The sequence below is a fragment of the Semicossyphus pulcher genome, unplaced genomic scaffold (genome assembly GCF_022749685.1).
Source record: "Semicossyphus pulcher isolate SPU_LCO1_2020_fin unplaced genomic scaffold, fSemPul1.0.p SCAF_6, whole genome shotgun sequence".
Lineage (NCBI taxonomy): Eukaryota > Metazoa > Chordata > Actinopteri > Labriformes > Labridae > Semicossyphus > Semicossyphus pulcher.
In genome coordinates this window covers 30,297,784-30,323,886 of record NW_027211737.1, presented here as the reverse complement: position 1 = coordinate 30,323,886, position 26,103 = coordinate 30,297,784, and the positions used below count along the sequence as shown (strand labels likewise).

The following is a 26,103-nucleotide window of genomic DNA, read 5'->3' as shown; positions in this document are numbered from 1 at the left end:
TCATAATGTTATTCCTGATCGGTGTATGTAAGGTGTGTTTTCACTGCTTACAGTGCGTGTGTACTACAAGCATCTGTGTGGATACAGGAAGACTGAGCGTGAATGTGATGGCACTGTTTCTGTTTTTGTCTGTTGAGTTCTGCTTTTAAACTAAACTGAACAATGAGATTACAGATACATCAAAATGAACCATATAATATTCCTGTGAAAACAACGATGGAATAGTTTCAGATATCAGCATGTTCTCAGGGTTTTATTTTAAGAACAATAATAAAAAATATAACTTTATTTATCTAAAGATACTGTTGTTCAGCAGCTGCAGTGCGGATATAGCAAGTGCAAATTTAACAATTTAAAGTCCTCATTTGGTTATTGTTATTTACCTATTTTTTAGTCAGGAAACTTGAAATTACAATCAACTCCATGTGACTTGAACGCACCATGAGAACGCAGCTCGATTATATGCTCTCGTTAAAAACAGCAGAAAGGTAATTACTTCTGTGAATTAAACTTCAGTCATTAGTCAGTAACAGATTGTTTTACGTGTTTAACATTATGAATGTAATTATTTGCTTGAAGTACCTCCTCTGCAGCGCCTCTTGCTGTTCTCATGAAGAACTGCAGCTCTGCATCATCTCCATCCTCACGTGTCAAACTGCTTTGGGGGGACACCAGCATACCGGAAGTCAGGTCTGTACCTGTCAGAGTAAGATGTGTCTTAACCTAACCACTTTCATATTTAATTTAACTGAATGGCATAAGAACAGCAACAGTTCACAACAACATAATAGCAGGAAGTTTGAAGTTTTCGTGGCATTTATAGAGATACAATATCTGCAGGTATGGGACAAATTTAAGTGATTAATATTAGCCAATAAAATTCAAAGGTAAGCAAAAACACAGCTTTCATTGAGGCTATCAAAACAATCTGATATGTGCCTCAGTGCTGATAGAAATGTGTTTTATAATTACATATACTTTATAAAATGTTAGAAGGAAGAAAACTAAGATACTAAGAAAACTTAGTATGTGTAAATGTTAATGATTGAATCACAGATAAATTATTTAAGATGATAATATTTGAAAGATTATTATTTATTGATTCGTTTTTTTATAATTGTTTATTACAAACATGCCTGGTGCTCCCTGGCTTTTATTTTGAAGGTACCGGATGTGTGCGTTTCACGGGCCGGTCCCTCCCTGCATAGAGGAGGAGAGAGGAGGAGAGCGGAGCTGAAGGTCACAGCAGGAGCATCCTCATCACCGCATCTATTTCCGTTTATCAAAAATTACATCGATTATCGATCCGCTGATCGGAATCATCACCTGCACGCGGAGGAGAGCGTCATGATGTGAGACGGGAGGACGGAGATACAGCTGCTGCATCCCTGCCTATCTCATTACTGCCTGTCTGTCTGACCGATTCACCACCAGCAGACCCAGCTCCTCCACCTGTCTCTCTCTCTGCGCCTCCATCTGTCTTTCTCAGTTTCTGCATCTGTCTCTCTCACTGTCTCGCCGTCATGGGGAACCGGGGGATGGAGGACCTCATCCCGCTGGTGAACAAGCTCCAGGATGCCTTCGCCTCCATCGGCCAGAACTCGAGCCTCGACCTGCCGCAGATCGCGGTGGTGGGCGGGCAGAGCGCCGGGAAGAGCTCGGTGCTGGAGAACTTCGTGGGCAAGTAAGTCCACCTGCCTGTCTGTCTACCTGTCTGTCTGTTTTTGTGGTTGTCCGAACCGAGCCGGGCTGGACCGAACCGTGAATCCTGTCTTCCCTCAAGATCCGCTGTCAGAGGGAGCCGCCCGGGTGACAGCAGGCCGGCTGACCAGCTGGATAGATTTAACAGCCACTTCTTGATTACAGCCTCAAATGTTAAAATCATAAATACACAGACGACTAAAGATCAGGCTGCATGACACACAATATAATATATTACAACTGGTGATATTAAATCTCATGAAACAGAGTCTGACTAAATGTTCGAAGTTGCTTCCCATCTTTTATTATCTTAATTGTGTGGTTTGTCTTTGAGACATTTCCACCTTTTAAAGACCTGTACTGTCCTGCTGTAAAATATTGCCAAACTGCTGACAGTTTGTCAGATCTGATTAACTTGTAATTCTCTGCTAGCACCAAACCGTGGCTTGCTACAAACAGATTTACCAGAAATCAGTTCCTTGCTGCTCAAAAACAGTGTTACTCGTGGCAGGTGTAATAAATACATGGTCGCAGCACAGATTCTTTGCGAAACAAGTTGATTTTGTTTTAGGCCAATAAATGATGGTATCAGATTGGTGCATGGACCAGTTTAATCGCTGTCTACCTGATCCCCGAACGTGGGGTTATATTGGAGGTAAACTGGTATCAGAAATCTAACAACACTACAGAGTAGCGATCTGATACCAGTCTAAAATAACTACAGCTGTTTTCTGCTAACCTTGTATCAAACGGATGTGATATTATTGCTATCCTTGTAGGACCTGAATCAAGTTAAACAGGAACAAACACATACAGAGAATAAATGCCAAATAACTTAATTTGTTTTTGACATATCTGTTGGAGGAAACCAGGAGACTGCAGCTCCTCGAATGGCCACTTGGGGCTGTCTCCAAAAGCGAGTCAATCCCCGTAGAGGCCTGTGTTAAAATTTCCAACTTTACAGCAGAATTAAACCAAATCATATCGTACAAATGCTCTTCTTTGTCACCTCAAGGTCTCCATCTGCCACATGTCCTTCTCTGCCATCCTGTTAGCTAACCTTGCAGATGCTATTTAAGAGAAGCTAATGGCTAGCTTGGGCTTCATCTGATAGGCCAGCTCATTTCAAACGGTGACAGAGGGGTTTCACATCATGTTTCCTAGGCTCATTAATTTACCAAATACGATTCATTATTTGTTTAGCTCTGCAGCACTTTGTAGAAGAGTGCTTCTTAGATTTACATTTTGTAATAAACTTTTTGTAGCCGTAAGTCCTGCAAACATTCATCAATGTCTGCTGTTTGACACACTGAAGGTCAGTGAACACACCTTGGAGCTGCTGTGATGCCTTTAGGTGTCTCGTTGGGAAAGTTGCAGCAGCTGAAGTTGTCCATCACAGTAATTGTGGCCTGCATGAAGTTTGAATTAGTTATTTAGAACCCAGGTTGCACGGTGGTGCAGTGGTTAGCGCAGTGGTTACCACTGTTGCCTCATAGTTAAAAGAAGGTTCCTGGTTCGGATATAGGGGCCCTTTCTGGAGTTTGCATGTTCACCCCGTGCATGCGTGGGTTCCCTCTGAGAACTCTGGCTTCCTCCCAAAGTCCAAAGACATGCTCGCTGAAAGGTTGTCTGTCTCTGTGTGTCAGCCCTGTGATTGACTGGTGATCAGTCCAGGCTGTAACCCTGCCTCTCGCCCAGTGACAACTGGGATAGGCTCCAGCCCCCCTGTGAACCTGTACAGGATCAGCGGTATAGATAGTGGATGGATGGATTCAGAACCTGCATGAGAGCCTGACTGAATTTGGACTTTTGCGCCCTCTGTTTTGCCTGTAAGGCTACAAATAGCCCGCCCTCTCTGGTTTGTGTAGGGCCTTGTTAAGTCTGAAGAAGTGTGCAGACAATACTCAAGCAAATAGATTTAAAATAATCATATAATCTGTCTTAATTTCAACAGGAAATAATCTCCTAAACAGATTTTCAAACCAGTTGAATTGGCCCCTATCTTTTTCGGTATCTAACAGAGTGTTAAGTCTCTGTAAGCTGGTGCAGTGATTAACCCTGCTGCCAAACAGTACTTGTGTTTCCATCATAGAATTAATATCAGAAATGGACGTAGCTACTGTGTCTCTCAAAGCAGCCATGTCCCTGCATATTATGAAGCATAAATATAATATATAGTAATTATAATATAGTTAATATAATAACAGTTGAGCTACAAAAGTATTCTCCACTTGTACAGTTGTCATGAAAAGAAAAACAAATAGCTCTACAGACCAAAACAGTTTTTTGTACCAGGCTGTAAACATGTTTAATTCTGCTGTAACGTTGGGCATTTTAATGTGGGCCTCTTGAGGGGATGGATTCGCTTTTGGAGCCGGCCTCAAGTGGCCACTCGAGACACTCGAGACAGTCTTTGGCACGTCTGCATCGGCTTCGTATTTCAGCGGAGGTTGGCTCTTGGTTTCCTCCCACAGTCTAAAGACATAAAGGTTAACTGGCACCTTGAACTTACCTGCAGGTCTCTGTGTATGATTGGCAGCATGTCCGGTTTTATATTGCCTCTTGCCTTATGTCAGCTGGGATTGGCTCCAGCCCTCAGTGGTTACAGCTAATAGAATGCATGCATGGACAGCCATTATACTGAAACCACAATAGCTCATTTGTTTCTTGCTAGATGTATATGAATATGTATTAAGACAAGAGCTTTTAGTTTTAAGTGTTTTTGGAACACTTCCTGTTTGGTCCATTCTCAGCTGTTTCCGGAAGACAAGCTGTAAAAAACATCTGTACATTTACCTGCTGAACAACAAACAGCAGTCTGACACATTGAAAGACTACCTGAGGAACTTTAAGGACTATTAAGCCACAGAAGAGCCAGATATTTCCCACAGGAGCTGTAATAGAGTGAATATTGGACTAACATTCATCAGGTAGACACACACCACTGCATGAGTCATCATAATAAAGTTTATATTTATACTGTTTTGTTTGTATCGCACTTATCAAAACCAACGTTACAAAGTGCTTAACAAAACATAAATGCCCAACAATAAAATACACAACAATGTAGGAATAAAACAGGAAGACATACAGAACAAAAGAGGAACAACTTAAATCAATGTTCGACTATATGGAATAAATAAATGAAACATGGATAAAATACGAAGTCTGAAAGTTATTTAAAAGAAGATTTAAAAGAAGTGTACTCTGTAACTGCTGGATTTGGAAATAGGAAACTGCTCGCTTAAACAAAGGACGTGTCAGATATTAAGTAACGCAGCTACAGCAAACCCTAAACCCCAAACAACCCTAAGACATCAGATCAGGTGTTTTTTTAACGAACTGCCAAAAAAATTGTAGGTTGTTTTTGTTGAAGGATAGACATATCAGCAAGATAACAAATATGTAAATAGAAAATATAAAGGACCAAGAGTTGAGCCCTGAGGAACGCCACAAACATTAACTGTCATTGTGATGATCGGTTGCCGGATGAGGAAGGTAGTTGCTAACATGCTAACACCAATTGATTTATTAGATATTGATATGTCAGAGTTTACAGATGGTTCTGCTAAAAATATATGGACAAAAACATCCCAACATACTGCTGGCTGATGTAACAACAAAAGTCTTTATATGTCCTGCATCTTAAGCACTCGTGGATGTGCCATCACTTACTGTGCAGGATATCATCCAGGTCTTTAATATATTTTGAAATACTTCAATAATGCGTAATATATATAATATTCACATATCTATAATATAATATCTGAGGTCTGTAGTTCGAGTCCTGCAGGAAGCTGACGTCTGATTGGCTGAATATTTTTATCTCCCTTCTCAGCCTGAGGATGATCAAGCTCTCTCTCTCTGTATCTCGTCTCTAATTGGTTGCTGTTGGTCACGTGACTCAGCCAGGCTGAAGCAGCATTGCATGATAATAACAGCGTGATGTGCGTAAATGTGTGTGTGAGTGAGTGAGTGTGTGTGTGTGTGTGTGCGCGTGTGAGCTGACTGCAGAGGAATCAGACACTGCAGCCCTTACTAAACACACACTATCACACACTCACACTCTGAGGATGTCGTGACGACGTTCCTCCTCGAGCTGCTCTGATGGATTCACATCACATATACAGCTCACATGCAACATAGTGTAATGTTACATGTTAAATGTAATATTACACAATGTTGTGTATTTTTTTAATGATGTAATCTAATTAATAATCAGTTTTATTGGCTTGATGGTTTGATATGCTGCTCCTGCCCATTAAAAGAGATGTGTTCTCTCCTCCTTCCTCCTCCTCCCCCCTGTTCCTCTCTCCTTTTCTTTTTCCATTTCCATCTCCTCCTCTTCTACCTCCTCCTAATCTCCTACTCTCTCCCTCTGCTATGTCCTTCTTCCCCTCCATTCTACTTATCCATCCTCCTCAACTCATTTCCCCTTTCCTCTCTTCCTCTCTACTCCTCACCTCCTCTTCTGTCTTTAACCTCTTCCTCCTCTTTTCTTCATCTCTCCTCCTCTATCACCTCCTCTATTCTTTCCTATCATCTCTCCTGCTTTCTTCCTTTCTACTACTCCCCCCCCCCCCCCCCCCCCGTTTTCCTCCTCCCCTCTCTCTTCCTTTCTCCACATCTATCCTACTCCTCCATCACTTCACTCCTCTGCCTCCTTTCCTCTCATTTCTCCTTCTTCCTCCTCGTCCTCTCCTGCTCCCTCAGAGACTTCCTCCCTCGTGGTTCAGGCATCGTGACTCGTCGCCCCCTGGTGCTGCAGCTCATCACCTGTCCAACAGGTGAGAATCAAAACGCACACAGAATGATGATGTCCTGTTAACACTATGGACCTGATCATGTGACTATTACTGATCTGACGTTGTGTATTCATCGATCAGAGTATGCAGAGTTCCTGCACTGTAAAGGGAAGAAGTTCATCGACTTTGATGAAGTCCGTCAGGAGATCGAAGCGGAAACCGATCGAGTCACCGGGCAGAACAAAGGCATCAGTCCGGTCCCCATAAACCTGCGAGTCTACTCGCCAAACGGTAACATTCCCTGTCCTTCAGATAAGTCATCACATCAACACACAGCTCAAAATATCAGGAAAAACCTGCTGCAGTGATTGGACAGTCCATGTTGGGGGGGCGGGGTTTAGTGATGGTTCATTGCAGCATGTTGATCTCTGTGTGTTTGTGTCGTCAGTGTTGAACCTGACTCTGGTGGATCTTCCCGGGATGACAAAGGTCCCAGTGGGGGACCAGCCGGTCGACATTGAGCAACAGATAAGGGACATGCTCATGCAGTTTGTCACCAAGGACAACTGCCTCCTATTGGCTGTTTCCCCCGCCAACTCTGACCTGGCCAACTCTGACGCTCTGAAGATCGCCAAAGAGGTCGACCCACAAGGTCAGAGTCCTCCACACTTTCACCTGCATCCTCTAAATCCTTTACATCCTCTTCCTTCTTTTACACCCCCTTAACATTCTACACCTTTACACTTCCTATTCCTTATACAACTCCTACATCCACTACACCTCCTACAACTCTGATACCTCCAACAGCCCCTACCCCATGTACCCCTTACCACATAGTCTACACTTCTTCACATCCTTAATCTTCTGCAACTTCACCTGCATCCTCTACATCCTCCTACATCTTCTACATACGCTATACCTTGTACACCTCCTATACCTTCAGCAGCTCCTACATATTACTGCCCTTCCTACATCCTCGACACCTCCTACATCATCTGAATCCATTACACCTTCTATACTTCCTACACCTTCTTCCCATCCCGCTAGTCCTACACTTTCTATATCCTGGACACCCTCTGCACCTCCAGCAACTCCTATATCTCTTACCTCCTCCTACACCTTCTACTTCCTCTACTCCTCCTACGCCTACTACACTCTCTCCACCTCCCAGACTTCCTTTATCTCAACACCTCCAACAGCCAGCCTACGTCTTCTTCCCCTTTGCACCTCTTACACCCTCTACAACCCCTGCAAGTTATACACTTCCTACATCCTCTACAATTCCTACACCTTCTACCCCTCCTATATCCTCTACACCGCTTTCACCTTCTTTCCCTCTTCAACTCCTACACCTTTCACACCTCCTGAACCCATTACACCTCCTACATCTTCTATGCTTTCCATACCTCCAGTACCTCCTACTCCTCACACAATTCCTACACCCCCGACAAACCTTTTATACGTCAATCATCCTCTACAGCTTCTACATCCTCTACACCTCCTATGTCTCCCACACCTTCTACACCACCCACACCTTTCACTTCTTTTATAACTCCTGTACCTTCTCTACATTCTACTGCCGTTATGTCTCCTCAATCCTCGACATTATAGACACCTCATACTCCTCCTAAGCCTTCTACACCACATACAGCTTCGTCATTTCATACTTTTAATCACAGATAACTTACTCAGCCTCAAACATCTTTATCTCAGAAATCATCCATGCTTGTGATGTAGTTGATTTAAACAAAGTATTTTGAATATGTGTGTCCAGGTCTGAGGACCATCGGTGTGATCACCAAACTAGATCTGATGGATGAAGGAACCGATGCCAGAGACATTCTGGAGAACAAACTGCTGCCACTACGCAGAGGTATAGCAAGCACTTCACAGTTCAACAATCATCCTGGCCTGGAAACAACAGGACTGAAAAATGTATATAAGTTGTTTCTCAAAGGTCAACTGGAAATCTTACTGACCCTGAGTTTGTGGAAACCTTCTTTGCTGGTGTAATGCTTTATAGGTCTAACTTGGAGCAAAGACTAGAACTTGAGTTTACTTGTGATTTAACTGCAGGGCAGTACGTATTATCCAGGACATAAAGCTGAGTATCATCAGCATAGAAATGATCAGAGATCAGGAGCGTATAAAGTGAGAATAAGATGGGACCCAGGATTGAGCCCTGAGGAACTCCAGAGGTCAGATTGAATCAAAGAACTGGCAGTTAAACAGGAAGTTACCAGATATTTCAGTTTTTAGTGATTAGTTTAGATTAACCTGACCTCGCAGGTGTGCACACAGAGGAGATAACAGACTCTGAACTGTGTCAGGTTACGTCGGGGTGGTGAACCGCAGTCAGAAGGACATTGATGGGAAGAAAGACATCAACGCAGCTCTGCAGGCGGAAAGGAAGTTCTTCCTTTCGCACGCATCATACCGACACCTGGCCGACCGCATGGGGACTGCATACCTGCAGAAAATCCTCAACCAGGTACACAGACACACACTCGCATGTATTCACCACATCTGGAACAAAAAACATCTTAAACTTAATCAAAATCAACTTCTTATACATTACTGTGTTATCTTGGGTCAGAACTAAATGTGGATCTCAGAACTTGATCAGTGAAATAAAACAGCAGTGAGCTGTTAGGAAGTGGGATCACACAGGGATTGTGTACTTCCTCTCAGACCAAATTAAATAAGTGTTTCACTGTTACACCTAGCAACTGACCAACCACATCCGGGACACGTTGCCAGGATTACGCAGCAAACTGCAGAGCCAGCTGCTGTCCATCGAGAAGGAGGTGGAGGAGTACAAGAACTTCAGACCGGACGACCCAGGACGCAAAACCAAGGCCTTGCTGCAGTCAGTACTCTACATACACACTAAATATTCCCTTATATCCGCTGATTCCACTTATTAATACCATGTACAATATTACTTTTATTTCTATCATCAATTATGTTTAATATCATACGCTATCTTTACATTCATCACCTGGTGCAATACATGTTTTTTATTACTTCTTATTATCTCTGCCGCTGCAACATTCTCTACTTTCTGCTTTACTTACTTATAGTACTTCTATTATGATATATTATCTAGTATTCTATTAGGCTTTGTCTCTTTGCATTTAACATATTTACACTTTATATGAGTTGAGTTGTACTGTAATGTTGGAGCAATCTGGCTCTAGGATTTCCTTCAGGTTCTATCATATCATAACTTATCTTAGACACACTAAATACACATATTCAACAAGGTCGTGCTGCAGTCAGAACACTAAATACACACTAGTACACACCAATAAATACACAACATTTGATATGACAAACATGAGCCAACTGCATGACAGGAATTGCACACAATATGACAAGTGATGACTCAACACAGTTCAGTATGAAGTCAGAAGACATGACGATACAACTTGATGCGGTGCGTCACCTGCCGCACAACAAACACCACCTCGATTAATGTCTGTGTGTGTGTGTGTGTGTGTGTGTGTGTGTGTGTGTGTGTGTGTGTGTGTGTGTGTGTGTGTGTGTGTGTGTCAGAATGGTGCAGCAGTTTGCGGTGGACTTTGAGAAGCGGATCGAAGGATCTGGAGATCAGGTGGAAACCTACGAGCTGTCAGGAGGAGCGAAGATCAACCGAATCTTCCACGAACGCTTCCCCTTTGAAATAGTCAAGGTAACACACACTAACACACACACTCACACACACACACATAGTTACAGCAGACAACTAGTAAGTCCGACAGCTCAAATGTGTGTGTCTATGTCTGTGTCTGTGTGTGCAGTTGGAGAGTGATGAGAAAACTCTTCGAAAAGAGATCAGCTACGCCATCAAGAACATCCACGGAATCAGGTGAGTCACATACAAAGTGTGCACAGGTGCTCGTGTGTGTTATACAGTACCTGTGTGTGACCTATCTCCCCTGTGCTCTCTGTGCAGGACGGGTCTGTTCACACCTGACATGGCGTTTGAGACGATCGTGAAGCGTCTGATCGCTCAGATCAAAGAGCCGTGTCAGAAATGTGTCGATATGGTGATCAGTGAGCTGGTCAACACCGTGAGGCAGTGTACACAGAAGGTAATACTACTGCTAATACTACTACTGGTACTACTAATACAGCTTATAATAGTATGTAGAAATAATGGTTCCTATAAATTATTGTTATTTACTACTGTTGGGTTTTGTTTATTACTGTTTACAACAGTTTATTATTCTGTTTATTACTAGGGATGCAGGATGTTATCGACACGTTATCGGTATCTGCAGATATGTCATTTTTCTACCGATATTTTCTGCTGATATTTTCTATCGATATTTTTCGTTGATAAAACAGCGCAATAATTATGCCCTAAATGCTCGATGATTTCCTGAAAAAGAAAAAATATGGCATTTTGTACATAACGTAAGTTTAAGTACTTTTCTTATCTTGCCCAGTGAATGTGTAGATTTTAAAAAGCACTGTGTTATGTTACTTCTGTATCTGCCAGTGGACCACTACAATAAGAGTAGGCGTGATATCAATTCCACTAAAGGGGAGACTTGATGTTCTCTGCAATTAGGTGGAAAAAACACGTGCCTAATTTATCGGTATCGCAATCTCCAAAAAGGGTTGGAAAATATCGGCGTATTGGATATCAGCAAAAAAATCAGATATCGTGCATCCCTATTTATCACCTTTTATTGGTGTTTATTATCAATTATTATTGTTTGTAACTGTTTGTTAGCTCTCTGCATGGAGTCAGCAGAAGCTAGAGCTAGAGATAGAGTCTGCTTAATCAATGTTATTTTAATAGCGTATCAGGTGAACAAACTTTTAAGTCTGTTTTAGCTCTTACTTTTGGTTTTCATCTACTGTCTGGTTCGGCCTCTGACCTCTGACCTCCGATCTTCCTGTTTTGTCATTCAACAGTTGGCTCAGTATCCGATGCTCAGAGAGGAGATGGAGAGAATCGTCACTCAGCACATCAGAGACAGAGAGAGTCGCACCAAAGACCAGGTCTGTCCGTCTCATGCTTCTATTTAAATCCACTTAGGAATCAGAGACAGAAAAACCTTCAGCCTGAGAATCTTTATGTTTCGTCATTACCAAAGTAATACAAAGATAACTGTCTGTATATCCACCGTTACACTGCAAAAAGGAGCTGCTTCCAGCTAATTCAGCACTTTGTTAATTGGATTTTTAATGGAATCCCAAACCGAGCAGCTTAGAACAGGCTGTGGTTTACGATTAACAACAACATCCTGACATCCACCATTTTCACACAAAAGTCAAATGTCACTCTGAGCTGCTAAAAAAATAAACCTCAGAGATTATCTTTAAAATACAAGAATGGGATTTAAGGAGGAGGAGCATCCCGTTCCCAGAGACAGAGGAGCTTATTGTGTGAAATCATTACGGGGGGGGGGGGGTTATAATCTCTGTGCAGAGCAGGGGTTGTTAAAGTCAGCCCGAAACAGAGTCTGCATTATTCTGGATTATTTTAATGTACAGTAGATTAAATTATGATCATCTGTCTGTCTGTCTGTCTGTCTGTCTGTCTGTCTGTCTGTCTGTCTGTCTTTGTGCCTTCAGGTGATGCTGCTGATTGACATTGAGTTGGCCTACATCAACACAAACCATGACGACTTCATTGGCTTTGCAAAGTAAGTAAATGTGATCACACCATGGACTGTATATTGGAAATGGATGTAGCCACTGTGACATCACAAATTGGTTTCTGGACTACAGTTTTGATTGGTCGAGTTTGGCATTATGGCTGTCGCCATCTTGTTTTTTTTTTAAGCCAGAAGTGACCATATTTGGACTGCTGAGTGTAGACGCAATGTAACCTCTCCATCCTGGTTGACAGGTTGTCATTGTAAGAACTTGTCAATCACAGGTAGGCAAACACTAAAGCTGCTTTATGGTCTTTTTACCCTTAATGGCGCCGTCATTTTCAAAGTGAACATCATGGTATATTAAAACAAATCCATCTACGCTGCCAGCAGCACGCCAAGGCCTCCGCCTTTACTTGCTGCCCGTATTACAACGCACCTGACCCCCATACCGATCCCTGCGGGTGGTGGGAATTAACCCCAGGTGTGGCTCCAGGGGTAGCCCCGGTCTCCCTGATCCAGGCTAGGTAGCTTTGCCACGTTTCTGCCTTTTCATAGGCGTTTTTGAACCACTCTTGGTCTGGTCCTTCCCCTGGGAGACCCTACCAGGGGCTAGTGCCCCCGACACCACTCCCTTTGGATGTTTTCCGGGCACGTCCAATTGGGAGGAGACCACGGGGCAGAGCCAGAGCTCGCTAGAGGGATTATACTGTATATCCAATCTGGCCTGGGAACGCCTCGGAATCCCCCAGGAGGAGCTGGCAAACACTGCTAGGGAGAGGGACGTCTGGGTCACCATGCTTAGTCTGCTGCCACCGCTACCCGGCCCCAGATAAGCAGATAAAAATGGATGGAATGATGGTTTGAAGCTATATCAGGTTCGGGTAGTTACTCAGAGGGAGATGACCCTCAGGCAGACTTAAAAACGGATTTATTGCAGCACAAAAAGGAAAAACAAAAGGCTTACACTTGGAAATGAACTCGTGGGGAGCAAACGAGAAAGAGTCCAAAAGCAAAACATGTCCAGAGAAAAAACAACAAAGATAGAGCCACGACGGACTCATCCACACAAGGAGCAAGGAATGATGGTTTGAGGAAAAAGTACCGACACAGAAACAAGGGAAGACAGACACAGGTGAGACTAACTAGACAAAGGTGAAAACAACAAAGACACATGAAGAGAGTAAAGCAACATACAGAGGAAAGGAAAGTAAAACAGGAAATGATTAACAGGAACAATACATAACTGCAAAAAATAAAGGGTCATTGTCTCATAGACTTCTATTTGCAGCCAGTGAAGAGTCCACTTCTTATGCACACACCCACATCTGCATTACAGTGACTCACCTGTAACCCAGAGTAACTCAGAACACAGGTAGTCAGCTGTTTGATGAATCGGCCTGTCTGTCTCTCTAAGTTTCTGTGTCTGCCTGTCTGTTTTTCAGTGCCCAGCAGAAGAGCAGTCAGATGAGCAAGAAGAAGGCAGCGGGAAACCAGGTGAGTCTGTGCAAGTGACTGAAGGAGACAATAAAAGAAGTGAAGGATGGAGGGATTATTTATTAACCTGTTCCTCTTTTCTTCTCACTCTCTCGCCGTCACTCTCCCTGGACCCCCTCACCAGGACGAGATCATGGTGAGTGGTTCAGTATGCGTGTTAAAATGAATATAAAGCTTTTACAATTCAAAGGCAAGCCTTGCTCTGATTATTGATCGAAAAATAATCAATGAAGGGGATATAAACAGAGAGATGCAGATTTAGATGACAACATCAGCCACCATTAAGTCAGTGTTGACACCTGTACCTTTGTTTGTGTTTGTGTGTGTGTGCAGGTGATCCGTAAAGGCTGGCTGACCATCAACAACATCAGCATCATGAAGGGAGGAGCTAAAGAGTACTGGTTCGTCCTGACTGCTGAGACACTGTCCTGGTACAAAGACGATGAGGTAACACACACACACACACACACACACACACACACACTGCTAGCTTGATATCAGTATATGGTATACCGGCTGAATAAATGCAGACTGTTTAAACAAATATCAGTGACTCATGTTGAAAGTGTACTGTCTGAACACACTGTACGTTCATTGCTTTTCTTGTTGTCGCCCCCTGCAGGAGAAGGAGAAGAAGTACATGCTGCCTGTGGACAACCTGAAACTCAAGGACATCGAGAAAAGCTTCATGTCCAGCAAACACATATTTGCCCTGTTCAACACTGAACACAGGTGTGTGCGTCTTTGTGTGTATGGACATGTGTTTCTCATACTGTAGGCTCTTTACACCAACACATTTTAGGGACTTACCTACCGTTTGGGGACATAATGCAAGTCCACATTGAGATAAATTGGTAGTGTATTAAAAAACTTTCTAACCGTACATATTTGCTTGCCAACTCTGTAAACTCTGTAAGTTAAGTTACGAGTATTTCTAGTCCCATAACATATCTATGTATGTATAAATGGTTATGCAGAGGGAGAAGGTGGATTTGTTAAATCAAACAAAACATCTGATCAAACAAAATGTGTGTTTTTGTTTGTGAATAATGTTTCAGGAATGTGTACAAAGACTACCGTCAGCTGGAGTTGGCCAGTGACTCTCAGGAGGAGGTGGACAGCTGGAAGGCTTCTTTCCTACGAGCTGGAGTGTACCCTGAACGCAACGTGGTACACCTCATTACTACAGCTACATTACTACATTATTACTGCAGTATTACTACATTATTATTGCAATATTTCTTTATAATTACTAGATTATTACTATAGTATTGCTGCAGTTGTACTACATTATTACTACATCATTATTACTACATTATTGCTGCAGTTGTACTACATTATTACTACATCATTACTATGTTATTGCTGCAGTTGTACTACATTATTACTACATCATTGCTACATTATTACTACATCACTACTACATTATTACTACATTATTGCTGCAGTTGTACAACATTATTACTATATTATTACTGCAGTTGTACTACATTATTACTACATCATTACTATGTTATTGCTGCAGTTGTACTACATTATTACTACATCATTGCTACATTATTACTACATCACTACTACATTATTACTACATTATTGCTGCAGTTGTACTACATTATTACTATATTATTACTGCAGTTGTACTACATTATTACTACATTACCATATTTTTGCTGCAGTCGTGTCAGACATTAAGCAGTCTTAATACATATTTACTGCAGTAATACTATAACACATGTTTTGACTGCATTGTACAATTCATTCATTATTTACACGTTATTTCTTCTTCCTTCTCCTGCAGGACAAAGAAAAGGTGAGTCCCCTTCTTCTTATATACTGACAAGTGTACTTCTTATTTTGTCAATCACATTCATATCAATGAGGCGTAGATATCTATGTTTATATGTAAAATACGGAGTGGAGTGATTTCACTGCCATTAATGGGCAGCCATGTTTGTGCAGGTGGAGGTGGAGGAGTCCAGTGGAGACGGGCACATCCACAGTCTGGATCCACAGCTGGAGCGACAGGTGGAGATCGTCAGGAACCTGGTGGACTCTTACCTGTCCATCATCCACCGCACTGTCAGGGACCTCATCCCCAAGACCATCATGCACCTGATGGTCAACAACGTATGGGACACACATGCACACACACACACACAATCACACACAGAGGAAGTGATGCAATCAGTGATGTGGCCGCCTCTCTGCTTCTCAGACGAAGGAGTTTATCCATGCCGACCTGCTGGCTCACCTTTACTCCTGTGGAGACCAAAACAGCCTGATGGAGGAGTCCCAGGAACAGGTGAGGAGACGGTGACAGACAGGTGGACAGACAGACAGACAAACAAATACAAGATCATTTCTGTGATCAGATTGATAATTAATCTTTTGTACAGACTCTTTTAGACTCCCTGTCAGTGGTCTTAGTTCCCAGAGGATGAATCCTGATGGTCTCTCTCTCTCTCTCTCTCTCTCTCTCTCTCTCTCTCTCTGTCTGTCTGTCTGTCTGTATCTTTCGCCCAGGCTACGCACCGTGATGAGATGTTGAAGATGTTCCATGCTCTGCGCGAGGGCCTAAGCATCATTGGTGACATCAGCACCTCCACCATCACCACGGCGATGCCACCGCCTGTGGATGACTCCTGGTTGCAGGTGACAGGGATGCCATCAGGACGCAGGTAACTTTGCATCGTGTCATCTGGTTCGTAGATCCATCATGTATGATCAGCGTCACTGAGTGTCTCTGCTGGACTCCCTGCAGGTCTCCCATGTCCAGTCCGACCCCCCAGCGTCGGGCCCCTCCTCCTGGACCACCTCGTCCAGGCGGCCGTGCTGCCCCATCTCGCCCCGCAGTGTCACCTGACCCCGGACCCCCGCCCTCTGTCCCCTCCCGACCCAACAGAGCACCCCCACCTGGAGTCCCCAGGTATGCACACACACAAAGTGCATTTATTGATAACAGTGAACAAACAGCAGCAGACAGATTTTCCAGTGTGACTCTGATGTAGTGTGACGCATTCAAAGACTGCCAGGAAATAACAGTTTACAGTTTTCCAGTCTTTATAAAGTGAAATGACTCCTGTATGTTTGAACCTGCTGGTTTGATCTTTTAAAGGCTCCTTTACATTGTGACCAACAATGTTGGTAGTTTTCACACGGTATGAGCTGGTCTGACAACATCCAGGACATGGCTGTTAGCCTCATGCTAACATCAGTGTTTACTATGTGCCGGATAAATAATAGGTAATAAGTAATGTAAACCAGGTTTCAAACCACAAACTATTTCTTACATAGATAATAGCTAGACATTTACAGCCACTGACTTTTACATAAAGTTAGCTAACTGAATTAGCTCGGTCGCCGAGCTAAAGCTAGCATGCTAATTTTTGTGCCCTTCAGACTAAGAGGTAGATGAGGTCATGTTTTTTACATGTTATACAGTTAGCTTATAATGTTAACTGAGAATAGTTTGAATTACATTTAACTTAACATCGCTATATACAACACATGATGCTGATCATGAAACTAAAGGACTTAATATTGTTGGTTAGCTTAGCATAATCTGATATCACCCTCCTACTGTGGACATACAGATTTCTAAATGAATAGAGATATAATCAAGACAAGCACAGATGTTTCACTAAAACAACTGACCTCCTTAACATGTAATCTTTAAAGTTTATATTACAGCTTGTGATGCTACACAGACTTCCTGCTTACAGTGTTGATTGCTCCTGATTGGACAGCGCTCACATGCATTTCAAACATCTTTGCTAGCTGAGACATAAACCAATAGTAAGAAAGTTTTACGTAGGTACTGAAATCTAAAGAAGGACTTTATGAATGAGGTCAACTTTTATCTCAGAGAGTTCACAGCCACAGAGTGTAAAGGGGCCTTTAGATCAGATGAAGACGGCATGTGCCCTCAGCTCTGCGTCAGGAAACTGTCTGAAGCAAAACTTTTCTGTGATGCTGCATTCAGGTCAAAGGTGTAAAAGTTAGTGGATAAAGTGAATAAGAATAAAAACATCAGATATGTAAAGCATTGAGGAGAACGTCACGTTCATACATGTAAAAGGCATTAATGTTGTTTTTTAATCATGTACTCCACATGGTTTTCCATTTTTTCAGCAACGACTGGAGCTCTTTTAATGGCCACATTATCTGTAATGGTTTAATTGCAACAACTGAGCTGCTGTTTATCTCCATCAATTAACTTGTTTTCACACGACAGGAAATAACAGCTGTGTTTTATATGAAGCATTTTATGTTAATTAAGTGAAATTTAAGCTACATTTAGATGAAAATTTGCCTCATGATGAAGCTAAATGGTTGTTGTCACTCACTGTTTAACTATATGATGATGGAGTGCTTAAAGACTTCAATCAAGGGAAAACAATAAAAGAAAAAGCTTCTTTTTAACATAAATAAAACCTCTCACAAGTTTTGAGGTCAACAGGTAACACCTCCCACGGTCTTTAAATTGTATTTCCCCACACTGTAATGTGACGTGAATGCAGCATAAATGTGTGTGTGTGTTTCAAGATCAGTGCGATAAAAATGTAAGGTGTCTGGTTTGGTTCAACACACATGACTCTCATTAGAGAGTTAGAAAATATTAGACTTAATTTCCTCTTTCTTAGCAGATTCTCTGAATCGAATTCTACAGTGTTTAAAAGATCAGAAACTTGAGGTTCTTGAGGTCCTGACTGTTATTGAATGACAATTAAAGCTGTAATTTCTTTACATCATATAAACTGGTAGCATGACAGAATTATTGTGTTGTGTTTTTTACCAAACTGGACACCACACAGACTATTACTAGAGCAGACCAGAGTTCATATAAGGACAAATGTATTTTCTTGTTAGAGTTTCTTCTTTGTTGGTGCTGTAGAACGAAACCAGCGATCCACAAACAACCTGCACAGACATGGAAAAGAAAGACTGGTCTTTCTTTCTTCTTCTCTCAGCTCATTCTTCTTCTCTTCATCGCCAGACCTCTTCACTCCTCCGTCTTTACACACAACGCATCCTGGATCAGTCCCAAATGTTGGGGATTCTTTCGTCTCTGTGAGTCCGGTACAGGGAGAGGTCCAGGACATGTTTAGCCTTGTCTAGCACAAAGACTGGAAGCAGGGGGAAACTGTTAGCCTAGTTTTATCCAACACTAGAAATTTTACCTTTCACAATTTAAAAACAGAAAATTGATAGAGCCAGGCGAGCAATCCTCCGTGCTTCTAGAGTTTTGCTAAGCTAGGCTAAACACACCCTGGACCATCTTTATACTTGATACACAGAGAAGAAACTGATATCAAACTGTCACCATTTGTACACCTGGAGCCATGTCTGTCTGTCTTACTGTCTAATTGTCTACCTGTCTCTCTTACTACCTCTAACCCTCTTCCTGTCTGCCTTTCTCAGTGTTTGTCTACCTTCTCTTAAACTGTCTGTCTGTCTGTCTACCTGTGTGTCTTTCTTACTGTCATTCTGTCTGTCTGTATGTCTCTGCCTGTCTATGTCTTCTATCTCTCTAACTGTGTGTCTGAGTACCTCCCGGCTTGTCTGTCTATGCATCTGTCTGTTTGCATCTGTCTTTCTACCTGTCTGTCTTTGTATGACTATCTCTCTGTCTGTCTGTCTGTTTGTGTGATCCTGTTCTAACAGTACCTTTTAAGGTTAAACAGGAAGCTCTCAGGTGTGTGAGTTTCAGAGCAGGTGGCCACGCCCTATACCCCTCCCCCCTCATATTGACCATATATGGTTATTTTTTCAGAATCTCTATCAGTGACCAGTGAGGAGTTCACCAATGGTACGTCAGCTGTCTGTGTGATGTCACTGTCTCTCATAAACTCTGTGTGTGCCTCATCATCCAATCAGATTGCTGTCCTCGCCATGTGACCCTCGTCCACTCCACTAGCATCGTAAATAGATGTGTATTTAACAGCTCCATCGCCCTGTTACTGATTGTCTGTCTCTGTCTGTCTCTCTCTGTCTGTTGTTTTTATTTGTTTTTTTTTTCGTTGTTGTCTCCAGTCGGAGGGCTCCTGCATCTCCATCTCGACCCTCCAGACCAGACTCTGACTCCTTCCTCTAAAACGCACACACACAATGTACACAAAAGCAATACACACACAAGACACTGAAACAGGTCCCATCAGATATGGATCGAACATGTTTCATGTAGTGAGTCCAAACTCACAAAAACACTCCAGAACCATCTCCCATAGGTTCCAACAGCGTCTGATTTGTCTAGTAATTTCACTGGCTACCAGCTTGAGATGACCAGTTTCTACTGGTCACTACGGGTTTCAACTGGGTTCAACTTGTAAATATTGGTTGAAGATGGATCCAACTTGTTTCATCTCGTTTCAGCTTGTTAACGCTATATTCCACTGCTTCCGAATGGTTCCCACTGGTGAGCACATGTTTTAATTAAAACAGGTTCCAGTTGGTTCCGATATATTTCTACTGGTACCAGTTGGTTTCAGCGACTCTCTGTTGATTCCAAAAGGTTTATACCTGTTACAATAGGTTCCTACTTATTCCAGCTGGTTCCATATGGGTTCTACAAATTTCAGCTTGGTCCAAATCATCCAAAACTTGTTTAGCTGGTGCCTATAGGCTCTAGATGGTCCCAAAATTTTCCTGGTGGTTCCTACTGGTTTTCAGCTGTTTCCAACAGGCTCCCATTGATCCCAATGGAGATCCTACCTATTCCAATATCTTCTAAGTGTTTCAAAATAGTTCTGTTTAGAACTTGGCTACAGGGTGCTGATATCTGCTGGTTCCAGTTTTCTGCGGGTCCTTCTGGGTTTAATTGGTTTAAGGGAGTTTCTATTGCTTCCAAGTGATTCCAACATCTGCCTACTGGTTCCAGCTGGTCCTAAGTGGTTCTAAGTGACCCCAATGAATTCTTGCTTGTTTCAACTGATCCCAACAAGCTACTTCTTCCAGTTGTTTCAAGCAATGTCTGACTGATTCCAACTGATTCCAGTAGAATTTACCGGTTAAAGTTAGACTGAGATGGTTCATACGAGTTTTTTCTGGTTAAGCTTGGTTGGTTCTTGATCCATCTGGGTCCAAGGCTGCCAAAGGTGTAACATAAATACATGTTGTGTTCGCTCAGGTCACTTTATATCAATGCAGTTAAGTGTTCTTTGAGTCAGACAGACGCTTACAGAGGCCCTCTTTCTGGACTTTTACACCATGTATTTGACCCCAGAAAAGTTGACCTAAAGCACGCACTTAAAAAAACATTCTCGTATTGATAGGAGGTAGGACTTATAACAGCTTTAGTTTCATTGTAAAGAACACTGAACATGTTATTTTTGTGTTTCCTGCACCCGCACAAATTTTGCAGGCTTACACATTTTGTGTGAAAACTGTATATAATGGATATAAGAGAACTGTTCTGTCAAATTGGAAATCATGAAGCACTATCTGGGCTGTTAGAGGAAATGCCACTTAAATCTGTGTGGAATTTAGTCTTCCTATGTGGTATACAGTAACCACCTTCTTTACTGAAAAAGGTCGAAGTCATCTAATGAGATACACAGTATGACCTAACAGGTGACATAGTTTTCCAGTCACCAAGGCAAACAGTCTAACTATGTCTGGTCTGTAGGACTGTAGGCCAATGTGAAGAGCCCAAGTCTGCATTTGGACTCTTATCTCTGCAATCACTTCCTAACTGTAAGATACTACAGGACCAACTGTTTTTGAGGCATGTACAGTTTGGTGTCAACAGCATTGGGATGTAAATATATGTTAATCTTCTCTGTACAACTACTCTACAGTAACCGAGCGCACTGTACCCTACTCTCCTCTAACCTACTTTACTGTACCCTACTACTCCACTGTGACCTACTATAGAGTTCCCATCTCAATTTTACCTGATTCTTTTGTACCCTATTATACTGTACCCTACTCCACTGTAACCTACTCCACTATCCTCTACTCCATTTTACCCTACTATACCGCACTCTACTCAATGGTACCCTCCTTCCCTGCACCCAACTCTACTGTACCCTCCTTTACTGCACCATACTCTACTGTACCCTACCCTTCTGTACCCTACTTCACTGCACTTAGTTCCATTGTACCCTTCTATACAGTATCTTACTTTACTGTATCCAACTCAACTGTACCCAACTTAACTGTACAATATTCTTCTGTACCCCAATCCATTCTACTCTATTCTACCCTATAATACCCTGCTTCACTATACCCTACATAACTGTATCCTAGCCAACTCAACTGTACCCTCCTTTACTGAACCATACTCTACTGTACCTTCCTCTACCTTCCTCTACGCTTCTGTACCCTACCCTTCTGTACCCTACTTCACTGCACTTAATTCCATTGTACCCTGCTATACACCCAACTCAACTGTTCACAATTCTTCTGTACCCTTATCCATTGTACCCTATTCTACTGTACCCTGCTCCACTATACCCTACTTGACTATACCCTACATAACTGTATCCTATGTAGCTAACTCAACTGTAGCCTACTCCACTGTACTACTCTACTCCACTGTACCCTACTATACAGTACTCTACTCAACAGTACCCCACTCTACTGTATCCAACTCGACTGTACCTTACTCTACTTTACCCTACCCTTCCGTACCCTACTCCACTGCACTCAATTCCATCATACCTAACTGTACAGTATCCTGCTTTACTGTATACAACTAAACTATACCCGACTCTACTGTACACAATTCATCTGTACCCTAATCCACTGTACCCTGCTCCACTGTACCCTACTCGACTATACCCTACACAACTATCCTGTGTAGCCAACTCGACTGTACCCTACTCTACCATACCCTTCTGCACTGTACCCTACTCCACTATATTCTACTCTACTGTGTCCTACTTAACTGTACCCTATCCTTCTGAACCCTACTCCACTGTACTCTACTCTGTTGTACCCTACTATACAATTCCCCTACTCTACTGTATCCAACTCGACTGTACCCTACTCTACTGTACACAATCCTTCTGTATCCTAATCCATTGTACCCTATTCTACTGTACCCTGCTCCACAATACCCTATTTTACTATACCCCACTCCACTGTACCCTCATCTACTGTACCCTACTCTCCTGCACCCTCCTCTGTTGTTCCATATTCTGTTGCATCCTTTTGTACTGTTCTGTCCTCTAATACACCCTACTTTACTTGATTCTACTCGGCTGATCTGTACTTTACTAACCCTCTGTGCTCTATTCTATTCTGCTGACCTGTCCTCTGTTCTATGTTGTTCAAAATTTACCTAACTGGTCTCCACTGGATTCCAACCTGTTCTGACTGGTTTGAATCCGTTCTTAATCATAACAGCTAACTGGTTGTGTTTGATGAGAAATTTGACCTTTAAACCATCCTGCCTGCCTTTTTTGGTCTCTGTCTCTGACTGGTTTCCATATGCTCTAACTGGTTCCCAGCAGGTACAGGAACAATGCTGCAGGTACCAGCAGCATTGTTCATTGATGGGAATGCCCTTTGATCCTTTAAACCCTCCTGTCTGTTTAATTTTCTGTTTATTTACTGTTGTTCTCCTCTTTTCTTTTCTCTTTGTTCATGTTTGTTTTTGTCATTCTTCCCCAGTCGTCCCAATAAAGGTAGCCCCGCCCATGGAGAGAGCCCCCAGTCTTCTATTGAGGGTTAACCTGAACCGAGTGTGTTTGTGTCTCTACTGAACTGTTCTACTGTTCTCTACTGATGCTGTGTTACTGTGAACCTTACTAGTAATAAAAATAAAAATGATATTAATTATCAGCACATTATGACTATATAGCAAATGATCAGCAAAATACTACTGCAATATTGAGTGTATAGATATGTTGTCCAGCTCCTTGACTCCTGTCAGGAGAGTGAGACAGACAAACTTTCTGTCTGTCAGCCTCCTAACACTGTCTGTCATATCACATCAAAATGACAGTGACAGAAATATGTGATCTCTCAGCTCCCATCAGGTTTTTAACATACTGTAGACGACTCCAGACATGCTGTAGGAGTGAAGACCTCTCACTCCTTTGAGGATATTCAAGCTGCTCTGGGATCAGACCCGACTGCAGATAGGTCGCTAGTTAGCAAGTTTGCTATCTGCTCCTGAAATGAAAAAAAGTTCTATTTTCCTTTTCGTTATATATTTTCGCTCTCTTGTGTGTAGCTGATTGAGATGTTCTAATTTATGCTGAAATGTTACAACTTTTCTTTACAGTGTAAAGTTTACATATTGTTTTTAACTTATGTATTTATTAATCTATTTATTGATTTATTTATTATATATTCTGGTTAATGTGGCATTATTTATGTGAGCTGTCATCTTGTTCACGAAATGTTTCCCACCAAAACTACCAAGCATTACTAGCTTTTATCCATCTCAACCAATGGTCCTTGAATCTACTCTAATCTTTTCCAAATCTTGTGACTACAATCTGGTTCTACCGGGTCCAAAGTGGTTCCAACAGGATCAAGCTGGTTACACCTGTCCTGACTGGTTCATTACTACCTGATCTTACTGGTTCCGTCCGGCAAAGGTTGGCTCTAAATGGTTCCAACCAATTCTATTTTGGTGTAACTGGTTCCAGCTAGCTCCGACTGGGTTCCTTTGGTTCCTACTGGTTCTAGCTAGTTGTAACTGGCGCTAGCTTGCTCAGACTGTTGTACAGTTAGCTGCAAACTGCCAAGAACAACCATTTATTATTGACAATGTGGACATGCTTGAACTTTACACATTAAGTCCAGTATTTCCTGATTATTTCCAATATAATTGTAACTACTTTCTAAAAGATTTAATTAGGTTAAATTAAATAATCGTATTCATGCACTCTGTCTCTGTTTTACCTCCAAATTACAGAACCCTTTTAAAGGAAACCCACAAGGAAATGATCAGGAAATGGTCAAATAAATTGTCATTTAAGTTCATGATTTGAAGCAATAGATGCCTCTGGTATCCACTGGTTTGTTCTTCTGATTCTTCATTTTAGTTGAAATGTTTTATGTTCTCAAATGGAGCTTTATGTTTAAGTGTTATTTATGGCTGCTAATGGAGGTCTGATGAATGACTCCAGGAGGTGAAAGTGTTGTAAAAGGAAACGTTGCAGTCAGCAGTCTGACCTGCAGATTTTGATAAGTCTTAATGCTCTTCAGAGACACACCAGCTGTTAGATTTGATCTGTTGGGTGTACATGATGTTTCGATTGAACAACAGACCGTAAGACTCTAAACTATAACTGCTGATCTATTTATTCTACCTGTGTACGTGTATAATGTTCATGATGTAGTGATTATGTCGAGTTAGCCGAGCCCTGAGCTGCGTTCAACACGACACATGCTCCACTGTGTTTAGCAGAGCGTGTTTGTAGCTGTGAAGTGTCCTCATGTGTTCAGATTCATGTCAGCATGATAGTCAAACTCTGATTTACTGTAGAAATGTTTCTGAATGTTTTGTAAAAATCTGTAAAAGTGTTGCACATGTTGCTCTGCAGCGGCGTGTTGAACGCAGCTCGGCCTCGCACAAACACACAGACACACACACCTGTGATCGTGGATAGTTCACTCTGTATGATATTAGTATAAATGTAATGTTTACAGAATATATGAAGATATAATGAATCATATGTATGTGAGGAACATAAATATAGATCTATTCAATTGAAATATGCAGCGGCCCAGACTGTAGTGTATATGTGTGTATTAGTGTGTATGTATGTGTGTAGTTTTGTTGTGTACCTTAGTGTCATGTGATCAGGGCCAACAGAGACGTGTTAACATGAATAAAGTTTGTGTGAATGAAGAAGACGAGTTTGTGTATTTGTCCTTTTACTGTAGATAAACTGACTGAACTCAAGTTAAACCAGTTTATCATTTACTTAAACCTAATTTAATTACTCATCAAACAACCAGTTAAAGGGTAATTCTGCTACATTTGATGCAGGGCCCCTTTTTTACAAACTTGGGGATCTTAATGTCTAATGGGTACAAAAACAATAAATAGCTCTAATAGTTTGCTATCAGCCAGCAGCCGTGGAACACACTGTAATGGCTGAAACGTACACCTTGGGAGATCAAATTATGCCACTAATACGTTTGTTTTTGCCACTAAAAGACTCAAATTGTTATTTTAAGAGTCTGACAACATTACAGTTATTATAGTATAGTATACAATAATAGTTATACCTTTTCGTTTAAGAGTATTTGGAGCAGAAACAGCTGTTACATTGGACGCCGGTTTAGCTAAGAGGTCATATTCCTCGATGCAGCGATCAACAGGGCTCGACTACCGCCCTCTGCCCTCTGCTGCGTGCCATCCCCACTCTCTGTTCCCCTGTTTCCAACACTGTCCACTGTCCTCTCATTCTCAATAAAGGCATAAAAGCCAAAAAAAAGAAGTAGCTGTTACATTCTTCTCTTCAAAGCCACCAGACTCCACTGACAAAAACAGCCATTGCGAGAATGCGAGGGTTGCTGGTCTTTCGCTGCCTCTATCGTTAAGTTTGTTTGTGTTGTGTGTTACACTCAAATATTGTGTT

The 26,103-nt window shown here is 42.0% G+C and overlaps 1 protein-coding gene across 1 annotated transcript; it reads left to right on the top strand.

Annotated features, from left to right (window-relative positions):
- Nucleotides 1-1,223: 1,223 nt before the first annotated feature.
- LOC138609696 (dynamin-1-like) lies at nt 1,224-25,370 on the top strand. Its single transcript, XM_069682340.1, has 23 exons — nt 1,224-1,684; nt 6,415-6,488; nt 6,588-6,737; nt 6,895-7,098; nt 8,221-8,319; nt 8,777-8,937; nt 9,173-9,315; nt 10,005-10,140; nt 10,250-10,317; nt 10,405-10,543; nt 11,376-11,462; nt 12,039-12,109; nt 13,507-13,558; nt 13,683-13,694; nt 13,892-14,005; nt 14,181-14,290; nt 14,617-14,728; nt 15,357-15,368; nt 15,518-15,685; nt 15,774-15,860; nt 16,082-16,236; nt 16,320-16,484; nt 23,174-25,370. The coding sequence occupies exons 1-23, from the start codon at nt 1,524-1,526 to the stop codon at nt 23,232-23,234; spliced, it is 2,541 nt and encodes an 846-aa protein (XP_069538441.1). The 5' UTR covers nt 1,224-1,523; the 3' UTR covers nt 23,235-25,370.
- Nucleotides 25,371-26,103: the final 733 nt, after the last annotated feature.